At 40.8% G+C, this 19,650-nt stretch overlaps 1 protein-coding gene across 1 annotated transcript in view; it reads left to right on the top strand.

The window, feature by feature from the left end:
- The first annotated feature begins 7,609 nt into the window (after positions 1-7,609).
- The window catches only part of PLCXD3 (phosphatidylinositol specific phospholipase C X domain containing 3), a 161,430-nt gene continuing 149,389 nt past the window's right edge, over positions 7,610-19,650 (top strand). The window contains exon 1 of the mRNA XM_014867421.3: positions 7,610-7,971. Within this exon, the coding sequence (XP_014722907.1) occupies positions 7,869-7,971 (103 nt within the window). The 5' untranslated portion in view covers positions 7,610-7,868. The remainder of the gene's footprint in view (positions 7,972-19,650) is intronic.

Below are 19,650 nucleotides of genomic sequence, written 5' to 3' on the forward strand. Positions count from 1 at the left end.
TGAGTGGTGTCCCACAGCATTATCCATGCCTGTCAGACAGCCCTAGATATAGATGATTGCCTTTGGGGTTTGCAACAAGAGACTGGAAAGAAATGCAAATTTTAAGAGACACCCTGCAGCAGGAATTGTCTTTGCTTCTGTGTAGCTGAGGAAGTATTCGAGAATGGCAGAAAGATACAAAAGGTTTTGCAGGGCATGCTTGTGCAAGAACACTCATGAGCTTGCACATGGACGCATATAATTTGCTTTATTGCATCAATCTGTTTGTACATAAAGTGTAAGTGAAAATCTTCTTGGTGGGGAATACATATCAACGTTCCCAATGACATCTATCATTGACAAAGGTCTGCTAGTACTAGACTAGCACTCTTAGACCCTCAGATAAATTATATTGGGCTGTGTCCTTCTACTTATTGGTGACAAAGAGAAAAATAGTCCCTGACATCTGGGAGTTCTGCTGGTACTATAAGTCAGGCCTTGATGTTCACCTGTTGAACATCAACACATTCACGGAACATCAACATCAGACAAGGTCATTCTGTGACCTTGATAAATAAAAACAAAAGAACATGAGCCCTCTGTGATCATATATGAAAACAGAGAAAACATTAATATTGTTCATGACACAAAAATGATCCAACATCCCCCACTCTAATGAGTGACTCCTACTTCTTTTCTTACTACAACTCTAACCTTAGTCTAATCTCTCCTCTTTCAGGTTAAGCTTTATCAAGATACTCATTGAATTAGCCCCCACACCACTTCCTGAAAGCATCCAAATCAGAGCAAAACTCCACCTTCTAAACCTTCCTCCAAATCACCTAACCTATGAGCAAATTCGTAATAAGTTCTTTATAACACCCTCTTACTGAGACGTCCCAGGGTTCCCATGATGTGCATTCTCCTTTGCTGCAAAAGGTAATAAATCCAATTTGTATAATTTCAGGTGTGTTCCTGGCAGTCATTGGCTGGAGTATAAACTATTATTAAATGGTTATGATGGGAATTTTATAATTGACAAAACAAATATGTTTCTTCAGTCTAGCAGTGTCAATGGTCATTAGTTTGTTTGTCTTTTTATTGTGATAAAATATTGCCATCAAGTTGGCTCCAGCTCCTGGTGACACTATGAGTAAGTGATGTCCACAATGTCCTGTCCTCAACAGCTCTGCTCAGCTCCTGCAGACTCATGCCTATGGATTTCTTTATGGAGTCAATCCACCTCATATTTGATCTTCCTCTTTTCCTGCTGCCTTCTACTTTTCCCAACATTATTGTCCTTTCCAAAGAATCCTGCCTTCTCATAAAGTGCCCAAAGTAGAACAGCCTCAGTTTTATTTTTGCCTCCAGTGATAGTTCAAGCTTAATTTGCTCTAGAACCTACTTGTTCATCTTTCTGGCAGCCCAGGGTATACATAGAGCTCTCCTCCAATACCATATTGCAAATGAATCCATTTTTTTCTTATCAGTCCTCTTCACTCTCCAGCATTCACACTTGTACATAGTAAGTGGAAATACAAGGATGTGGATAATCTTGGCCTTGGTCTCTAGTGATACTTCCATACACTTGACAGTCTTTTTCTTTTTTTGAGCAAGATTAGCCCTGAGCTAACATCTGCCGCCAATCCTCCTCTTTTTGCTGAGGAAGACTGGCCCTGAGCTAACATGCGTGCCCATCTTCCTCTACTTTATATGGGGGACGCTTACCACAGCATGGCTTGACAAGTGGTGCCATGTCCACACCCAGGATCTGAACAGACAAACCCCAGGCTACCAAAGCAGAAAGTGCAGACTTAACCGCTGCACCACCGGGCTGGCCCCTTGATGGTCTTTCTTAATCCTTTCATTGCCGTCCTTCCAAGACTAAGTCTTCTCTTAATTTCTTGGATGCAGTCTCCATTTAAATTGATGACTGAGCCAAGGTGAACAAAATTTTTAACAATTTCAATGTCTTCATTGTCTATGTTAAAGTTGTGTAGTTCTTCTGTAGTCATGATTTCTGTTTTCTTGAGGTTCACACGCCGTCCTGCTTTGGCACTTTCTTCCTTTACTTTTGCAAGTGTATAGAGCAGTAGCATTAAGTGCATTTTCATTGTTCTGCAACTATCACCACTATCTATCCATCTCCAGAACTTTTTCATGAGTTAAACTAAAACTCTCTGCCCATTAAACAGTGAATCCCCCTTCTCCACTCCTCATCCCCTAATAACACTGTTCTTTACAAATTTGACTATTTTAGGTACCTAATAAGGACAATATTTGTCCTTTTGTGTCTGGTTTATTTCACTTAGCGTAATGTCTTCAAAATTCATCCATGTTGTAGCTGAATTGCATTTCTATTTAAGGCTGAATAATATTCTCTTGTATGATTATACCACATTTTATTTATCTATTCATCTGTCGATGGATGTTTGGGTTGTTTCCACCTTGTAGCAATTGTGAACAATACTTCAATGAGCATTGGTGTAACTATGGTCATAATTTTTTTAGCAATGATGAGTAAGACAGTTTCAGGATTTTTCTGATTCTGCACATGATCCTAAAGCAGTCTTCCTCTTCCTTCCCATTTGCCATGCTCTGAGAAATCAAGCATAATGCCAGTAGTGACCCCTGGAAATCTAGATAAGTACATCAGTTGTTTCCAAGTGTCATCACTGACTTTACCAAGATAGCAAAAGGGCTGGGAAGACTTAGGGGAGATGGTATAAAGAGGCAAAACAATTCTGAACCAATTTTTCTTTCAAAATATATTTTCAAGTTATGTCTTATGCTACTTAGTGAAGTGCTAAAAAATAGGCATGCTAAAGGAGGGTTTTTGACGTTGAGGTGAGAGATACAGCCAAAGCATTTGTTAGTCAGCCATTAAGCTATCATTTGCCACTTTCTGCTTGAAACACGAACTCAGTCCATTCAGGCACTTGCTGCTCTATCGTGTTTCTCTAGAGTAGAGCACATAATAGACATTCAATAAATATTTATGAAATAAGTGAGCAAATGAATGATTATAATGAGCCCTTATTCTGTCTTAGGCACTGTGAGAGGCATTATAGGGTATCAGATAATACCACCTCTGTCCACATATTGCTTTAAGGCCAGCTGGGGAGTTAGAAACACCTACAAGATTGGTATAAACAAACTTCAGTGGATGTGCAGCAAAAGGAAAGATTGCTTCTACTTATGAATAGTAAGGGAAGTTGCAGAGATGAGTTGGTTCGAATGGAAAGAATTTGGACAGATGAAAGCATGCATGTGCGTGTCATGTGGCATTAATAGCACGGACAAAGCCATGGTTCCAAGAAGCATAACAATCAACTAGTTTACTGAGCTTCCACTCTGTTCAGTAAACTTTAAATTCTTCACTTCATTTAAGCTTCCTAGAACCTTCCATTTTCTCATGCCCAGAAAGAAATAATTATTCTCTATACTTCACTTAAAGAAACCAAGAAACATATAGTAACTAATTGGGAAAACCTGGATTTGAATCCAAGCCTTTGGATCCCACAGCCTGTGATACCAAGCACTAGATTATGTTCATTGGGTATTGATTAGCTTATTTTTGGCTGGCAGATAAGGCGTAGATGTAGGGAAAGAGAGGAGAGGTAAGATTGAAAACTCTGCAGGGTGCACGTGCTGGAGAAAAGTGGGGGTTATCAATTTTTCCTATCTTGAATTTAAGTACAAAAAGTATTTTTATACTTAAATACTGTCAAGTTCTTTGGATGAAATATCTAGGTAGAGGTTGTAGAGAATGGTAAAAATGCATTTATTATTAATAGATAATTGTACAAAGGTTCTTTATTGCCTTTTGGGATACGATTTTTTTAAGTTTGACTCTGTAAATGTATATTTCTGAACATTGTGGGTTTTTTTTAATGATTCAGCTTAATTGTTTTAAACAGAGTTCCTTTTTAAAATATTGTTCAGCTGAAATGTGTGCTAATGTTTTTTGACCTATAAGAATCCTTGTTTTTCAGAACATAATTCAAAATCAATTTATTTGAAAAAATGCATAGCAAAGAGCCATGTATTTTTAAGGGTGGAGGAGGATATGAAGTCAGGAAACGTTCCAAATGAGTAGCAATGTTTATAAACTGTGCATAGTGGGGTTTTGATGGACAGCTGAGGATTATATAAAACCACTGCAATAAGTCATTTGTCTCTATTTCTTTTTTTTAAATGATTTATCATGCTGGTTCTTTTTTTTTTTTTAATTATGCCTTTTTGTTGTTGTTGTTGAGGAAGATTGGCCCTGAGCTACCATCTGTTGCCAATCTTCCTCTTTTTTTTTTTCTCCATAAAGCCCCAGTATATAGCTGTATATCTGGTTGTAGGTCATTCTAGTTCTTCTATGTCGGATGCCACCACAGCAGGGCTTGATGAGCAGTGTGTAGATCTGTGCCCAGGATCAGAATCTGCAATCCCCAGGCCACCAAAGCAGAGTATGAAAACTTAACCACTCAGCCACGGGGCCAGCCCCCTTTCCATTTATTCTTAAAAGAGTTGTTTTTGTTTATTTGTTTGTTTGTTTTTTAAGGTTGGCTACTATTGATATCACACTTAAAAACCATTAGTGTTTTCTCATCTCTGTTGTAGTGGTAAACATGTTGATCCACACCTTGAGCTGTCTGGATGGAGTGAAAAAACTAAGGTACCTATTTACATTCCTCCTCTTCCTATCTCCAGCAGATAAATGTATGAGAAAGAATCACAAAGGAAACAGAATTATAGAATAATAGAGTCAAAAGGGACCCTAGAGGTTAGTAACAACTTCTAGTTTAGTTTGCCAGTGGGCGTGATGGTTAATCTTATGTATCAACTAGGCTAGGCTCTGATGCCCAGTAGTTTGGCCAAACACTATTGCAGATGTTGCTGTGAAGGTATTCATGGATATGATTAGCATATACAATTATTTGACTTTGAGTAAAGCAGATTACTTTCTATAATGTGGGTGGGCCTCATCCAATCAGTTGAAGGCCTTAAGAACAAAGACTGAGGTTTCTTGAACAAGAAAAATTGTTCTTCAAGACTGCAACATAGAAATCCTACTGAGTTGCCAGCCTGCTGGCCTTGCCTTTCAGATTTGCCAGCTCTCACAATCACGGGAGCCAATTCCTTAACATCTCTCTCTCTCTCTCTCTCTCTCGTCTATACACACACATACATACTGGTTCTGTTTCTCTGGAAAACCCTGACTAATACTAATTAATAGTGGGAAAGCTGAAGCCCATAGAAATTATGTGATTTTCCTAATATCATTTAGTAATTGGTGGCAGAGCTGATAATAGAAAGATGGGGAAACTGGGGATAAAATTGCCTAAATGATTATTTTTTATATTCAGGAAAGAAATTCAGAACTATTGACTTCCAGCCCTGTCTTCTCTAGTGGATTGCATGCAGAGAAATGTAAAGTTTTATGCAAAACCAATACATTAAAAATTCTGACATTCAAAACAGGTAAAACAGGGGAGGGGTTGTTCATCTACTTTACCAAAGACACAGTATATGATTCTTTATAGGGCAGCTTTGCTCAACATTTAGAGTGGTTTCATTTTTTAAAAATGCTTTGTAACCTTTTAGAGACACATAAGTTCAACACACTTGAAGGAGATGTTTTTAAAGTGTATCGTATTAAAAAATGTTATCAAGATTCAGTAATTATTTCATCCTCTTGAATATGAATATTTTATAATGACTGAGAAGGCAAAGAGGGCCCAGCCCCATGGTGAGTGGTTAAAGTTCCCCACACTCTGCTTCTGCGCCTGGGTTTGCAGTTCGAATCCTGGCACAGACCTGCTCCTCTCATCCACTATGCTGTGGAGGTGTCCCACATACAAAAAAAAAAAAAAAGAGGAGGATTGGCAACAGATGTTAGGTCAGGGCAAATTTTCCTCGGCCAAAAAAAAATGAAAAAAAGGCAAAGAGAGGGAAATACACATATGTTGTTGTGTTAATAAACTTAACTCTCACATTTCACATGATGCCTTGCTAATAGCAAAGCTCTTTCATATACACTGTTTCCTGGAAGCTTCACCACAAATCTCTGAATTATTATTGCCATTTTATATAGAGACAACTAGGACTGACAGAGACTAGAAGACTCACCCAAACTACTCATAGCCAGAGCAGCTGATTCCCAGAGTTGAGCTCTCCGCATTGCCCTGCAGTGATGTCTAGAGCACCAACATTAGCCAGAAGTGTGATGTTTGTAGATCTCTTGACCAAGAATCCTATAGTGAGCTAAATTCTCACTCTCATCAAAAGTATATGTGGGTTCTACCATGCTAGTAAGAATACTAAGATTCACCTTGGGAAAAAAAGTCCCAGTACATCTCTTTCTCATTCTTAAAGATAACACTACCATACCCTCTCGAAGCTATGAAGTTAGTCTATGGGAGAATGGAAAACTTGATCACAAGGCTAAGGCATTACGTCTCCTCTCTCCATCTTTCCCACAATGGTCCTCATTTAGAGTGAATATTCTTTGGGCTTTGCATCCCTGTACAATAAGCAAGTTTTGGGTGTTTTTAATTCTATATGATTTACTGAAATAAAATGGCCATTCCCATGTTTTACAGGTCTCTCTCCTACCTTGGTTTTCATTTCCCCAACCTAATGGCATTTACTTTAGGAAAAGGATTTACACACCACTGGATCAAAGACCAGAGGTACCTTTACTGCATCTACTTTCTCTGGGTTGCAAAGACCCACCACATTTTCAGTCCATTACTTATTCCTACTCAGGCCATCCCTGGACTTACCAAATTTGTAAGACTTGATTTCTCTCCTCTTTCTCATATGAGAGCAGGTGGACCAAGACAGCTCTTTGGAGGCTCAATGAGTGATTTCTCTTGAGAAAGGTACATCTCTCTAGTCTGCCAAGGAATGAAAATTCAGACAGTCACAAAGATCATTTCGAATGGTGCCAAATAAATTCCACCAAATGCGACTGGCAATAATTACAGCATGTCACTGAGAAATCTGATGATTTTCCTCTAGCATCAGGCTTCTGCCTGCTCCTGAGTGTCATGAGAACGACAGAGAGAGGACATAGGCAGCTTTATCCCTAGAAATAACATAGATTTCTCATGATCGGGGAAATGAAGGAGTTGAAGTGCTTCTTTACCTTGAAATGTCTGAAACAGGATACTAGGGATTAAGTAGGAACCACCTAGAATTTACTGCCTTTTCATGACAGCACACTTGTCAACTACTCCAAAAATTAGGCAAAGTGGTGAATAAAGACCACCATTTTGTTATAAGCAGGGCTGTGGGCTCCAGCTGAGGAAAGCCATAACCTGTTGTAGCTTACAAAAAGGAAAGCTCTCTGGTAAGAATGGAAAGTCCTGAAAGCCAGTATGAGAGTCAGCTCCCCAGGAGACGATAGAATCCCGAAGTCTACTAGGATTTTAGGTCCAACCACAAGACTGTCTTTTTTTTACAAACAAGACCAGGAAGTCACATCAAAGGGCTGAGCAAGACCATAGGCAAAGCAGCTGGGTAAACCAAGTTTTTTAAAAAAAAAAAGAATAACGATAAGCCAAGGAGAGCTGCAGAATGGCGAGAAAAGGCAGAGACGCATAGGAGGGATAAGACGGGAGGAGGGAGTCGGGGAGGGAGGGGAGAGAGGAGAAAGCCGAACGCGGACGTCAGGAACAAAAGCTCCGGCGGAGTCTGGCGGAGGCACGAAGGGAGCATGGGGTGTTTTGAATAATTATTAAAATTAGCATGTGTCTGCGCCATCCTGTGGGTGTGGCGCAGAGCGGAGTGTAAACTCTAGCGGGGCTGGAGCAAACATTGGATTAGCGGCAGCAACCTGCCAGCCTGCCCAAGGAGTGCGGTGACCTGCGCGCGGCACGCAGACCAGCACCATGGCCTCGTCTCAGGGGAAGAATGAGCTGAAATTCGCCGACTGGATGGCAACTCTGCCGGAGAGCATCCACAGCATCCCCCTCACCAATTTAGCCATCCCAGGTAGGCGCGCTGAGGCTGCCGACGGGGCGCTTGGCGCCCGCTCCACCTGCCCCGCCCTGCTTTATTTGCCACTAAGTGGTAACTTGCCCCGATGCCCGAGGGAGGGAAACTCATCTCCAGGGGTGGGTCTCGGGCCAGGCGAGCGCGTGCCTGGGAGCCCCGGGCCTCCTCGCCTTTTCCAAACCTCTGGGGACCGTGGCGCTTGGAGTCAAGGTGACTGCTTTTGCGCTGGGCTTTGGAAGCAGGCTGTGTGAGAGGGCTGGGTTAGGGGAAAGGCTCAGCTGTAGGATGCGCTTCGCGTCCCCCTCCCACGGTTTTCCCCGCAGACTCAGGGGGTGGGGGCGATTTCTGGGTCTGTGGGAAGACAGAGCGAGGTGAGCGCGAGCTGGCGTCCTAAGGGCTCGGCTGGTGGACCTCGGACTCCATCCTGTCACAGAATAGAGCGGATTTGGTAGATTTCTCCGCTAGAACCTACTCGAGTCATTGACATTCGTCTCCAGTCTCCTTTAAAGAGACAAAGCGCTTCCCGAAGAGTGATGAAAGTTCAGGGACCGGCGACGGCATGATCGCTGCCCTTGACTGGGAGCTGCAGGGGGCGAGGGGCGAAGGGCGCCGCGTCCTGGGCTGCGTGCATCCCGAGGGCCTGGTCGGGTGGCCACCTTCTGGATTCTGGTCCAAGTGCTGTTAGCAACGTATAGCGCCCGGGTCAGAAAAGCAAACCCTGTAGACTGTGCGTTTGCTGCTTGGGACAGAAGCCGGGTAGGGGACCTTGCGTGAGCAGCGGCTGAGGGATGGGATTCACAGGCAAACCATAGGGACCGGCGATTGCGCGGTGTCCAGACAGCCTAGAAGGAAGGAATCCTGGGCAAAGCAAGGAAGGGATCCAGAGGCTGCAGCATGGTGCGTGCGACTTGGACCAGAGGACTGGGCAGGTTTCTGGGGCAGCAGCCCCTAGCTCAGGTGTGCAGAGCAGACAGTCGTTTCAGGACAGTGTACCATGGTGACAGCTGGGGACACAGCCATACTTTGTTACCAATTTGACTTTTCACTTGGGCTGAGGGTGCAGACAACTGATCCTTCCAGGACCCAGCTAGAGGGCAAATTACCCACAGGTGGTCCATCCCCTTCCCTGAGCCAAGCCCAGTTATCAAGTTCATCCTTCTGGTCTACCTCCTCTTGCTCTGCCCCATTCAGTGCCCTCTCTCAGTCACTGGGAGAAAACATAGAGAAAAGAAAAAAATGGAAAAGAGGGGTACTCCTAAATATCCCAAGAGGCTCAAACCAGCAGCGCTAGAATTGATTAGCAACTCAAATCAATGGCTGTTAGTCAAGCGGATGTTTGGAGGCTGTGATAGGCACAGGCCACGCTGAGCGCCAACCCCAGAACGGAAAGGATTGTCTCCTTTTACCCATCATCAAGAGGTAGCTTCCCAAGAGCCCAGCTATCTCTAAGGAAAACACCGCAGCTTCTCCACTCTGCATGTACCCTGCTACCTGGGTGAGCCTGGGGATTGCTCTTTTGAAGGAGATAGTAGAAAGTACACAACTTTGTTGGCAAAATTCCACTCTCATTTCCACAGGCGTTCTTATCCTCGTTTCTTTCTTTGTTTTTATTTGGTTTTTAGACAGTTACTTTCACATGGTCTCACCTGAGCATTTCTGTACACAGAGAAGGTAAGAAGGGCGAGGACTCTGACGCCAGCTTTCTGACAGGTGGCTCTCCAGGGACACAGAGAGATTAAAAGCCTAAATTCACATTGCTAGTTCTGAGGGATGGAATGATACCATGTCTGGATCTATCTTACATTTCTGTATTACTTCGCTTTGCAAAGCCCTAGTATGTACACCAGATCACATAATCCTTCCCCAAACCTTGGGAAGCAGGCAGTGCTGGTACACTAAACTCCATTTCACAGACGTCAACATCGCAGCTCAGTGAAGGCAAATAACCTACTATTAGGTTAGTGATCTGACCCCTAAAGTGGTCCTTAGGGAAGACCTCCTAGGAATTTTGGAGGGAAATGCTTTGGAGTTCATATCTGGATGATTCAGTTGCAACAAGTACTAACCAGGGTGGGGGGCCGAGGAACTGGGCATAAGCAGGAACAGGGAACTTTTTCTTTTCTCCCCATGGCACAAAGTGAAACCTGAGGTCAGAGACTTAGATATTCTGGTAATCTTAGAGACATAAAGATAATGGCATTGGATGCGGTGGGAATTTCCACTGTGTTCCCAATCCCTCTTAGTAAAGTAAAAAACCCCTGCAAAGCCTCCATTCCTACCCCCTGTACTTCTGAGAAAAAAAAAAAAAAACATATTTCTCCAAGTCTCCATCCTTGAATTCCCCCATGATCCTGTAAAGTTGGTTTGGTAGATCCATATATATAAATCCAGGTTTTAAAATGAGTTTGGTATCTTTCTGCATTACTCAATTGTGAGAATTTGGGGTGGAAAAAAGACATTCAAACTTCGATAGTCAGAGAAGACTAATTGGAGACTATTAAACACTAATGGAATAATTGCCTTAAAATCATGCTAATAGCTTCCTGGCTGCTACATGTTTACTTGGCCAGTTGCTACAGCTTGAATTAAGTAATTATCTCCACCATTTAAAACCACTCCTGATGCACCACACAAGTGTTTCTGTGGAAGGGAACTGCTGCTCAGTCATCCTCAAAGCTTCAGGTTTTCTTAGGTGAAGCAACTGGAGAGTGAAGAGCTGTCTAATTATGAGGCCACCCACTTGGGGCAGCTGACCCAGATTACCCAGGGCTAGTGCAGGTGTGTGATATTCCCCACCATGAGCACGGTTCTGGCATCTCGAAACATTTCTCAAGTGTCTGCGTCTCGAATGCTTACAGAACCAAATCTCTCAGTGGCTGTTTTGCATTTAAATGGCTTCATGATTTGGTATTGACTGGCCTTAGGAATTAATTTAGTGATTGGTATTAGTAGTTTTACTTTTCATTTATTTTTCAAAGGAATGTTGGAACACGTTGACAGCTACTCAGATTTCAGTTTCGTCTGTTATTTCTTCCTATCTCTGATGACACCAAACTGAGTTTTCATTCATACATGCTTGTTTAACAATATCCTGGCATTTTGGATTTTGAATGATACCTTCTCTCACCACAAGCAGGTCAGAGAGGACTAACAGGGATGGAAACAGGAAGACAAAGTATAAAATTCAGGTGAGGTGAGTCTGATGAATTTCTGGCTGCTTTGAGGCAGAGTTCTAACTCTATAATCGTGGTGCCTCCAGAACCGTTGTAAAGAGATCCATCGTGGGAACGAGCAAGCTGTTGCTTGATCTGGGTAAGGTGTTGGTGATCTGGATCTATGACAGGGAGTCATTCTGTCCAAAATCCAAAGAATCAGGAAGGGATTTTTTTTTTCCCCATGGGAGGGGTCTGCTATGCATTTTCTGATATGTGATGAAAGTCTTCTTTACATAATACAGCAAACTGACCATGCAATAACAAAAGATGGGCCAAAATATTGTGAGACTAGAACCTCAGACACAGTGCGTCTTTCCTTGATGTTGGAGGAGATCAGTGAGAGGATGTGACCGCAGGTTGACCTGAGAGCTGGACCTGGGCAATAGGAGACCCCTTAACCCTGCCCCTGTCCTTGGAATGTACGATTTGACCACTGTTCCCACAGCCAGAGCTGGTTTCAAGGAGACAGCCTTGAGAGAGAAATGTTTTGTTGAGACCATCTGGATGGTATATGTGCCTGAACCCCATTAAGATCTCTATACAAACGTTTAAGATTCTGGCGGGTGGGTGCAGAGATCTACTCATCTTGTGGCCGCCCAAGACGAGCCTTGGATGTGAGTTCTCTTGCTTATTAAAACTGCTCCCTTCCAGTCTGCAGTGGTCTGCTTCTTTCTTCCGTTTCTCCTTGCCCTCTGTGTACGGGGGCCAGTTTGCAAACTAATGCTTGAACAGGAATTGATTGTACTTTAGATAAGAACACAGAAATGTTTTAGAAATCAATAATTATACCTGTCGATTTTGTTCATTTCTTCCGGAAAATGCCAACACCAGTGAAAAAAGAACAGTTTCCTAAGTTAAACTAGATGTTTATACAGTTCTGATTTTTGTGTTCTTGTGTCTGCTTTTCTTAGTTTTTAATTTCTTCCCTCACAGTGATCTCTTCTTCTTGTTGCCAGTGTTCCTGGAGCCAACCGTCTTCTTCCTTTTTCTTGTGACTTACTATTCCTATTTCAATTGGGATGAAACAATCTAAGGACAAATCTGTGACTAGCTCTAACTATACAAATTTCTTTTGAAAAGCAGGGGATGTTTCATCGTTTTAGTCAGATGGTTATACGAAAGTTAATCTTTCAAAGCACTCAAAAAGCAATAGAATTGTTTAGGATATTTCTTGTGTTGCCTTTCCAAGTCCCAGTTTTGTTTTTGATTTTGCTAAAAAGAAAAAATTGAAGAATATCTGGAACATAACTTATTCTGCTAGAACTTTTTCCTGATGAGTTGTACTGAATCCCCAACTATTACTAATTAATATCAAGTGATACTTATGCCATTTTACAGTTTACAAAGTGTTTTCTCATGTACACGTGTGCTTTTCACATGTCCTATCAATAATCTTCTAAAACCTTGCTATTCAAAGTTGGTCCAGGGACCAGCAGCGTTGACATGCATGGAAGCTTGGTAGAAATGCAACATCTCAGACCCCACCCCTCAGACCAATTTAATCGCAATCTGCAGTTTAACAAGATCCACAGGTGATTTATGTACACATTTAAAGTTTGAAAAACATTGTTTTAGAGCATCTCTAAGGGGATCTTGATGTAAGTGGCAGAGCCAAATTTGAATATACATCTTTGACTAAGCTCTTTCTATTCAATCATGCAGTCTATCCACGAGTGTTCAAATTTACAATCAGGCTTAGAGCCAGAACCCCATATCTGAGTCAAGGCTAATGGCCCAGGCTGGGAACATTTCTGATAAGTGACATTGCAGTTCATCATGCATCTTGAGCGATAAATGTATTTAATTGCTACTTAAGTGTTCAAATTAGGTCACTGTGATAAATGTAAAACCTTTCCCCTCCTTTCCTTAAAGTCCTGCTGCTCATTGATATCAGCCATCAACAGCACTTAAAGTCAGCCCATCTGGTGATGCTGGTGGGCACTTATGACAATCTAGGAAACATCCCTGTGTTAGTTCTTTGTCCATTTAATCTCATTCTTTGTTGTGTTATAGCTTCAGCTACTTTTGTTATATTTATGTGTTGCAGATTCATTCAACTCATCTATAAGCTAGAACTTTTCAATATTGCTCTTGAGTGATAGTGACATCATCAATGCAAAATATAGTAATAATCAGCATCAGAAAGCCACCAAAAACTAAGGTAAACAGTAAATTGATTTTTTATGGAAAGAAAATGATCAATCTTGTTTATATTTGCAAACCATGCCTCATTTATTTGAAGCATGGTTTACATGGAATAGAAACATGCATAAATGTGGTTATAACTCACTTGTTTGACTTTTATTAATTTGGGATAATCAGTGTTCTAAAATAGTTAAAATTTAAAAACCCCTCAAATTGCTAAAATGGATACCACAATGTTTATGTTAATATTCACATACTTTATTCATATGAAAATTTCTCATATCCTTACTCAGAGCTTGTTTTCTCTTATTTAATTCTAACCCCACTCAATCAGAATAGAAAGAGTAAATTACAAAGAGGAACGAGACTGCTGAGTGCCATACATCAGCAATAACAACGGGGAATATTCATGAGGGAAGACTAACAAATGAAGACACAGGGACCCGAAAGGTAGTGTCCCTAAACCCTGCCAGCCTGAAAGTAAAATCAGAGTCATGTTGATTGTCACTTTTGACTCCTTCCAAGTACCGCCTTGATGTGCTTCCAAGTAGTTGTGTAAATCTCTGGACAAATTCTTCTGTATGGTTTATCAGCCAATTTGGGGGCTACCACATGGCATCTGCCATTTTCCTTCTTTCCTGTTTTGGGGAAACTTTGGAGAGTTGTCACTTTTACTGCTTTGACATATAGAGAAACTGTACTTCCCTAGTTTAATGCCTAAAACACCACTGCTGCTGGCAGTCCCACTAGGGCCTGTGCTGTCTGCAGAGGCCCAACATTGAGGATGTTAATGTGTAACAAGCACCCTAGATTCCACTATAGTCAAAGGCTCCCAGAGCCCGTTCCCCCGCTGTGCAAGCTGCTGATGCCAACTTCTACTGACTTCTACTTCTGCCATTGCTGCCGAAGCCATGGATGCCAGCCCTGCCAGAACTTTTCACTCATTTTGCCTGGTATGGATGTCAACAAAAGAGCTCTTTGAATTTGTATTGATTCTTTTGTTGCCCTCTTGCCCTGGGACTCAGGTATGAGTTTATGAGGGCTGGGCAGAGGACAATATGTGGGATAGATTTTATTCTGTACTCTGCATCATTCTCAATGTTGGCTCACTCTCTGTGTGTATGTATGCACGTGCACATGAGTGTGTGTGTGCCTGCATAGTGTGTACTGATTTCTCTTAAGATAACTTTCTTCCCAAGAAGCTTCTTGATTTTTCCTACAAGTAGATCTCTGGTGGGTGCTACCTAATTAATCATTCTTCCAGGGAGGTCCATAGTAGGGATACAGTTGGAGTATGTACTGTTCCCAGTGAGCAGCGTGGGACAATGTACATCTGACATACCTAAAGTAATTGCTAATATCTCCATTATTTTAAAGCACATTAGTAGAGTAATTGATGTTCACTGAGCCTTCAAGGAAAGGCTAAATTTCACACACATGCACATGTATGCACATATTTTAATTATTGTTGGTTAAAGGGGTCAGCTCTATTAATCTGGAAATTGCACCCATTACTACCAACAAGGATGCTTCTAACCCATAAGCATTAGTTGTTTGAAACAAGAGGACATGTCACTTTGATGGGCACTCAAGGAACTTCTAGACACAATCATGGGATTTGATATCCTCAAGAAGCTTATACATTCTCTTATCTCTCCTTCTCTGGGTAGGGTTAGGAGTAATCTCCGAAGATGGGGGACCAGAAAAGTGTCTAAATCGTATGTACCAGAAGGCAGGGAAAAGTGAGAGAAATTGACCATGGTGCAGATGGAATTCTTCTTCCAGAAGCTTTCTACAGCACCATATGCTTTTATTATGCTCTGTTAAGAGAGGAAGATGGGTCAGGAAGAGGGGCAGGAGGAGATGGTTAAACATTCTTGAGAAGCAGCCAGGATTAGTCACCTCCGGAGATCAGGTACTGAAACAGATGGCCCGTGATGTGTTAGATGTGCTCTTGTTATGTGATCCTCTGCTTCATTACAGATCCTGGGAGTGGACAGCTCATATACCTCTTTATCTAAATGCCAGCTAATATGATGTCTCACATAGAAGAATTCTTCCTGTGAATTAATTTTTATAAAGCAGCCGTGTTTATCCTTAGTCAACATTATAAATGATGGTTGTGTTGCTTGATTCACTTGAGGAATTTTTATTTCATGAAGGAAAGTAGACTATGATGAACGGCAATCTTGGTTGCCTGCTAAGCTTTCCTGCGGGTCCCGTTGGCTTGTTGGGTGCTGAAGAGAAGGTGCACATGAAGGAGTTCTGATGGGCAAATGGGAACTTGCCTCAATGTGTGTCTCAGGCCATGCTTCGCTGTTGCCGTGTATGGAGGAGAAGGAGGAGGAAGTATGTGAGGAGGAGGACCAAGGCTGCCTTAGCACAGAGTTAGCTCTAAACACCCTCTTGCCTTGACCTGTTCTGGGCTTTTCTCAGAAAAAAAAAAAAAAGTGATCAGGGGGATGTAAAGATCCTGCCTTGAAAGTTGCTCGAAGGGAAGGCTGCAGAACTGTGAAGTTGGGCTCAGTCTTTATCACCCCCCTCATGTTTTCATTTGTCTTCGTATTAGTTCAAATTCCTTGGGTCCAGCATTAGAGTCTTACTCTTGAAAATATCCTTAATTCCTTTGGCTCACTCTTTCCTGTTCTGCTTGCCTGGAAAAACCCCAACACAATTAATCTCAATTTTTTGCCTATTCGATCCCAGAAAACTTCAATGGCTAAACATTGCTGGAGAAAAATTGCACAGCCTGGATGCCCCAGCCCACTGGAAATTTCTGACCGTGACTCTTACTGCACGTCCCTAGTGTATTCATTTTCCTATTCTCTTAAATGACAATTTCATACTTCTTCTTGCTCCTTAAATCAACACCTCCTTCCCACCTTGCTCTAAACTTAGGACTTCACCTCTTATTTTATAGAACAAAAATAGACGCAAACAGAAAAGAACTTCCTCAGTTTCCCTCCATTAACCCACCAACCCACTGCATCTATTTCTGCATATTCTGCATTTTCTTTAGAAGTCCTGGACCTGCTCCTACCTGCTTCTCTACTTGTGTCTGAATCCCATCCACTCAAATCTCCTCAAAGTTTACCCCTAAATGTATCCGCTCTCTCTCCTACATCATTATTTTTCTCTACCTGTGCTGAATCATGCTAGTTAGTGCACAAACATTTGTTAATATTACCACTCTTAGGAAAAAGAAAAGCTCCCTTTGACTCCACACGTACCTCTCTATCCACTGCACTGTTTCTCTGATATTTGTAAAAATATCCCCTCTGTCTTCAGGTTGTTATTTCCCTTTCTCTCCTGAGCCCATGCCAACCTCATTATTTCCCCACCACTGCACTAAAATTGTTTTTATCAAGGTTGCCAATGACCTGTATTTTGCCAAAGCTAAAAGTTAATTCTGTGTCATTTTATTTGAATGTTCAGCATCATTTGATGGAGTTGATCACACCCCTTTTCTTGGAAACATGTTTTTCCTTTGGCTTCTTATGGCATTCTTTATTGTGGTAAAAAAAAAAAACCCACGTAACATGAGATTTAGCCTCTTAACAATTTTTGGGGTGTACAGTATTGTTAGCTATAAGCACAATGGTGTGCAGCAGATCTCTGGAACTTTTTCATCTTGCATGATTGAAACTTTATACCCCTTAAACAGCAACTCATCTTTTCCCCTTCCCACAAGCCCCTGGCAACCACCATTCTACTTTCTGCTTTGATGTATTTGACTGCTTTAGATATCTCATATAAGTCTAATAATATAGCATTTGTCCTGTGACTGGATTACTTCACTTTGTATAATGTCCTCAGGGTTCATTTACATTGTAGCATATGGCAGGATTTCCTTTTTTCATGGCTGAATAGTATTCCATCGTAGGCACACACCACATTTTGTTTATCTAGTCATTTGTTGATGGACATTTAGATTGTTTCTATATCTTGGCTATTGTGAATAATGGTGCAATGAACGCAGGAGTGCTAATGTGTCTTTGATATCCTTATTTAAGTTCTTTTGGATAAATACCTAGAAATGGGATTGCTGGATCATATAGTAGTTCTCTTAATTTCTTGAAGAACTGCCATATTGTTTTCCATAGCAGCTGCACCATTTTACCACCAACAGTGAACAAGAGTTCCAATTTCTTCACATCTTCACCAACACTTGTTATTTTCTGATTTTGGGTTTTGTTTTTTTAAAAATGAGTATCCTAACAGGTTTGGAGTGATATCTCATTGTGGTTTTGATGTTAATTTCCCTGATTAGTGATGTAGAGCATCTTTTCATCTACCTGTCAGCCATTTTTGTGTCTTTTTTGGAGCAACATCTTTTGCCTTTTTTTTTTTTTTAAAGATTTTATTTTATTCTTTTTTCTCCCCAAAGACCCCCAGTACATAGTTGTATATTCTGAGTTGTGGGTCCTTCTAGTTGTGGCATGTGGGACGCTGCCTCAGTGTGGCTGGATGAGTGGTGCCATGTCCGCGCCCAGGATTCGAACCAACGAAACACTGGGCCGCCTGCAGTGGAGCGCACGAACTTAACCACTCGGCCACAGGGTCGGCCCCCCTCATCTTTTGCCTTTTTTTTAAATTGAGTTATTTGGTATTTTGCTATTTGGTTGTAAGAGTTCATTATTTTGGAAATTAATTTCTTACAAATATATGGTTTTCAAATATTTTCTCCCATTTCATAGGTTTTGCTTTCATTCTATTGATTATTTCCTTTGCCATGCAGAAGTTTTTCAGTTTGATGTATTTCCACTTCTTCTATTGTTTTGTTGTTGTAGTCTGTGCTTTTGGTGTCATATCCAAGAAATTATTGCCAAGACCAATGTCCAGAACTTTTTCCCCATGTTTTCTGCTAGAAGTTTTACATTTTCAGGTCTTAAGTTTAAATCTTTAATTCAATTAGAGCTGATTTTTATGTATGGTGTAAGATAAGGGTCCAGTTTCATTCTTTTTCATTCTTTTGCATGCATTCGATTTTCCCAATACATTTGTTGAAGAGACTATCCTTTCATCATTATGTTTTCTTGGCACCCTTGTCAAAGATTGGTTGACTGTGTATGTGTGGGTTTATTTCTGGGATCTCCATTTTCTTCCATTGGTGTATATATTTGCCTTCATGCTAGTACCATACTGTTTTGATTACAGTAGTTTTGTAACATGTTTTGAAACGCAAAGTATGAGGTCTGCAGCTTTGTTCTTCTTTCTCAAGACTTGTTTTAACTATTTGGGGTCCTTTATGGTTCTATATGAGTTGTGGTATTGTTTTTTCTCTTTCTGTATAAAAGCACCATTGGGATTTTGATGGGGATTGCATTGAATCTGTAGGTCACTTTGGGCATTTTAACAGTATTAAGTCTTCCATCCATGAACATGGGATGTCTTTCCATTTGTTTGAATCTTCTTTAATTTCTTTCACAAATCTTTTGCAGTTTTATGAGTAGAAGTATTTCACCTCCTTGGTTAAGGTTATTCTGAAGTATTTTATTCTTTTTGATGCTATTATATATGGGATTGTTTTCTCAATTTCCCTTTTGGATTGTTTATTTTTAGTGTATAGAAATGAGACTGATTTTTGTATATTGATTTTGTATTCTGTAACTTTACTAAATGCATTTGTTCTAACAATTCTTGTGTGTGTGTGAGCGTAATCTTTAGAGTTTTCTACATATAAGATCATGTCATCTGTGAACACAGATAATTTCAGTTCTTTCTTTCCTATTTGGATGTCTTTTACTTCTTTTTCTTGCTTAATTGCTCTGCCTAGATTTCCAGTATTGTGTTGATTAGAAGTGATAAGAGTGGGCATACTTGCTTTGTTCCTGATCTTAGAAGAAAAGCTTTTACCTTTAGATATGATGTTAGCTGTGGGTATTTCATATATGACCTTTTTTATGTTAAGATAATTTCCTTCTATTACCAGTTTGTTGAATGTTTTTATCATGAAAGAATGTTGAATTTTGTCAAGTGCTTTTACTGCGTCTACTAAGATGATCATGTGATTTTTATCCATCATTCTGTTGATGTGATGTATTACATTGATTGATCCTTGTATGTCGAACCATCCTTGCACTCTTGGGTTAAATCTCACATGGTCATGATGTATCATCCTTTTAAAGTGTTGTTGAATTTGGTTTGCTAGTATTTTGTTGAGGAGTTTTGCATTTATATTCATCAGGGATATTGACCTGTAGTTTTCTTTTCTTGTAGTGTGTTTGTCTGGCTTTTATATCAGAGTAATGCTGGCCTCACAAAATGAGTTTGGAAGTATTCCCTCATCTTTAATTTTTTTGTAAGGGTTTAAGAA

This window comes from Equus asinus, chromosome 10, assembly GCF_041296235.1.
Source record: "Equus asinus isolate D_3611 breed Donkey chromosome 10, EquAss-T2T_v2, whole genome shotgun sequence".
Classification (NCBI taxonomy): Eukaryota; Metazoa; Chordata; class Mammalia; order Perissodactyla; family Equidae; genus Equus; species Equus asinus.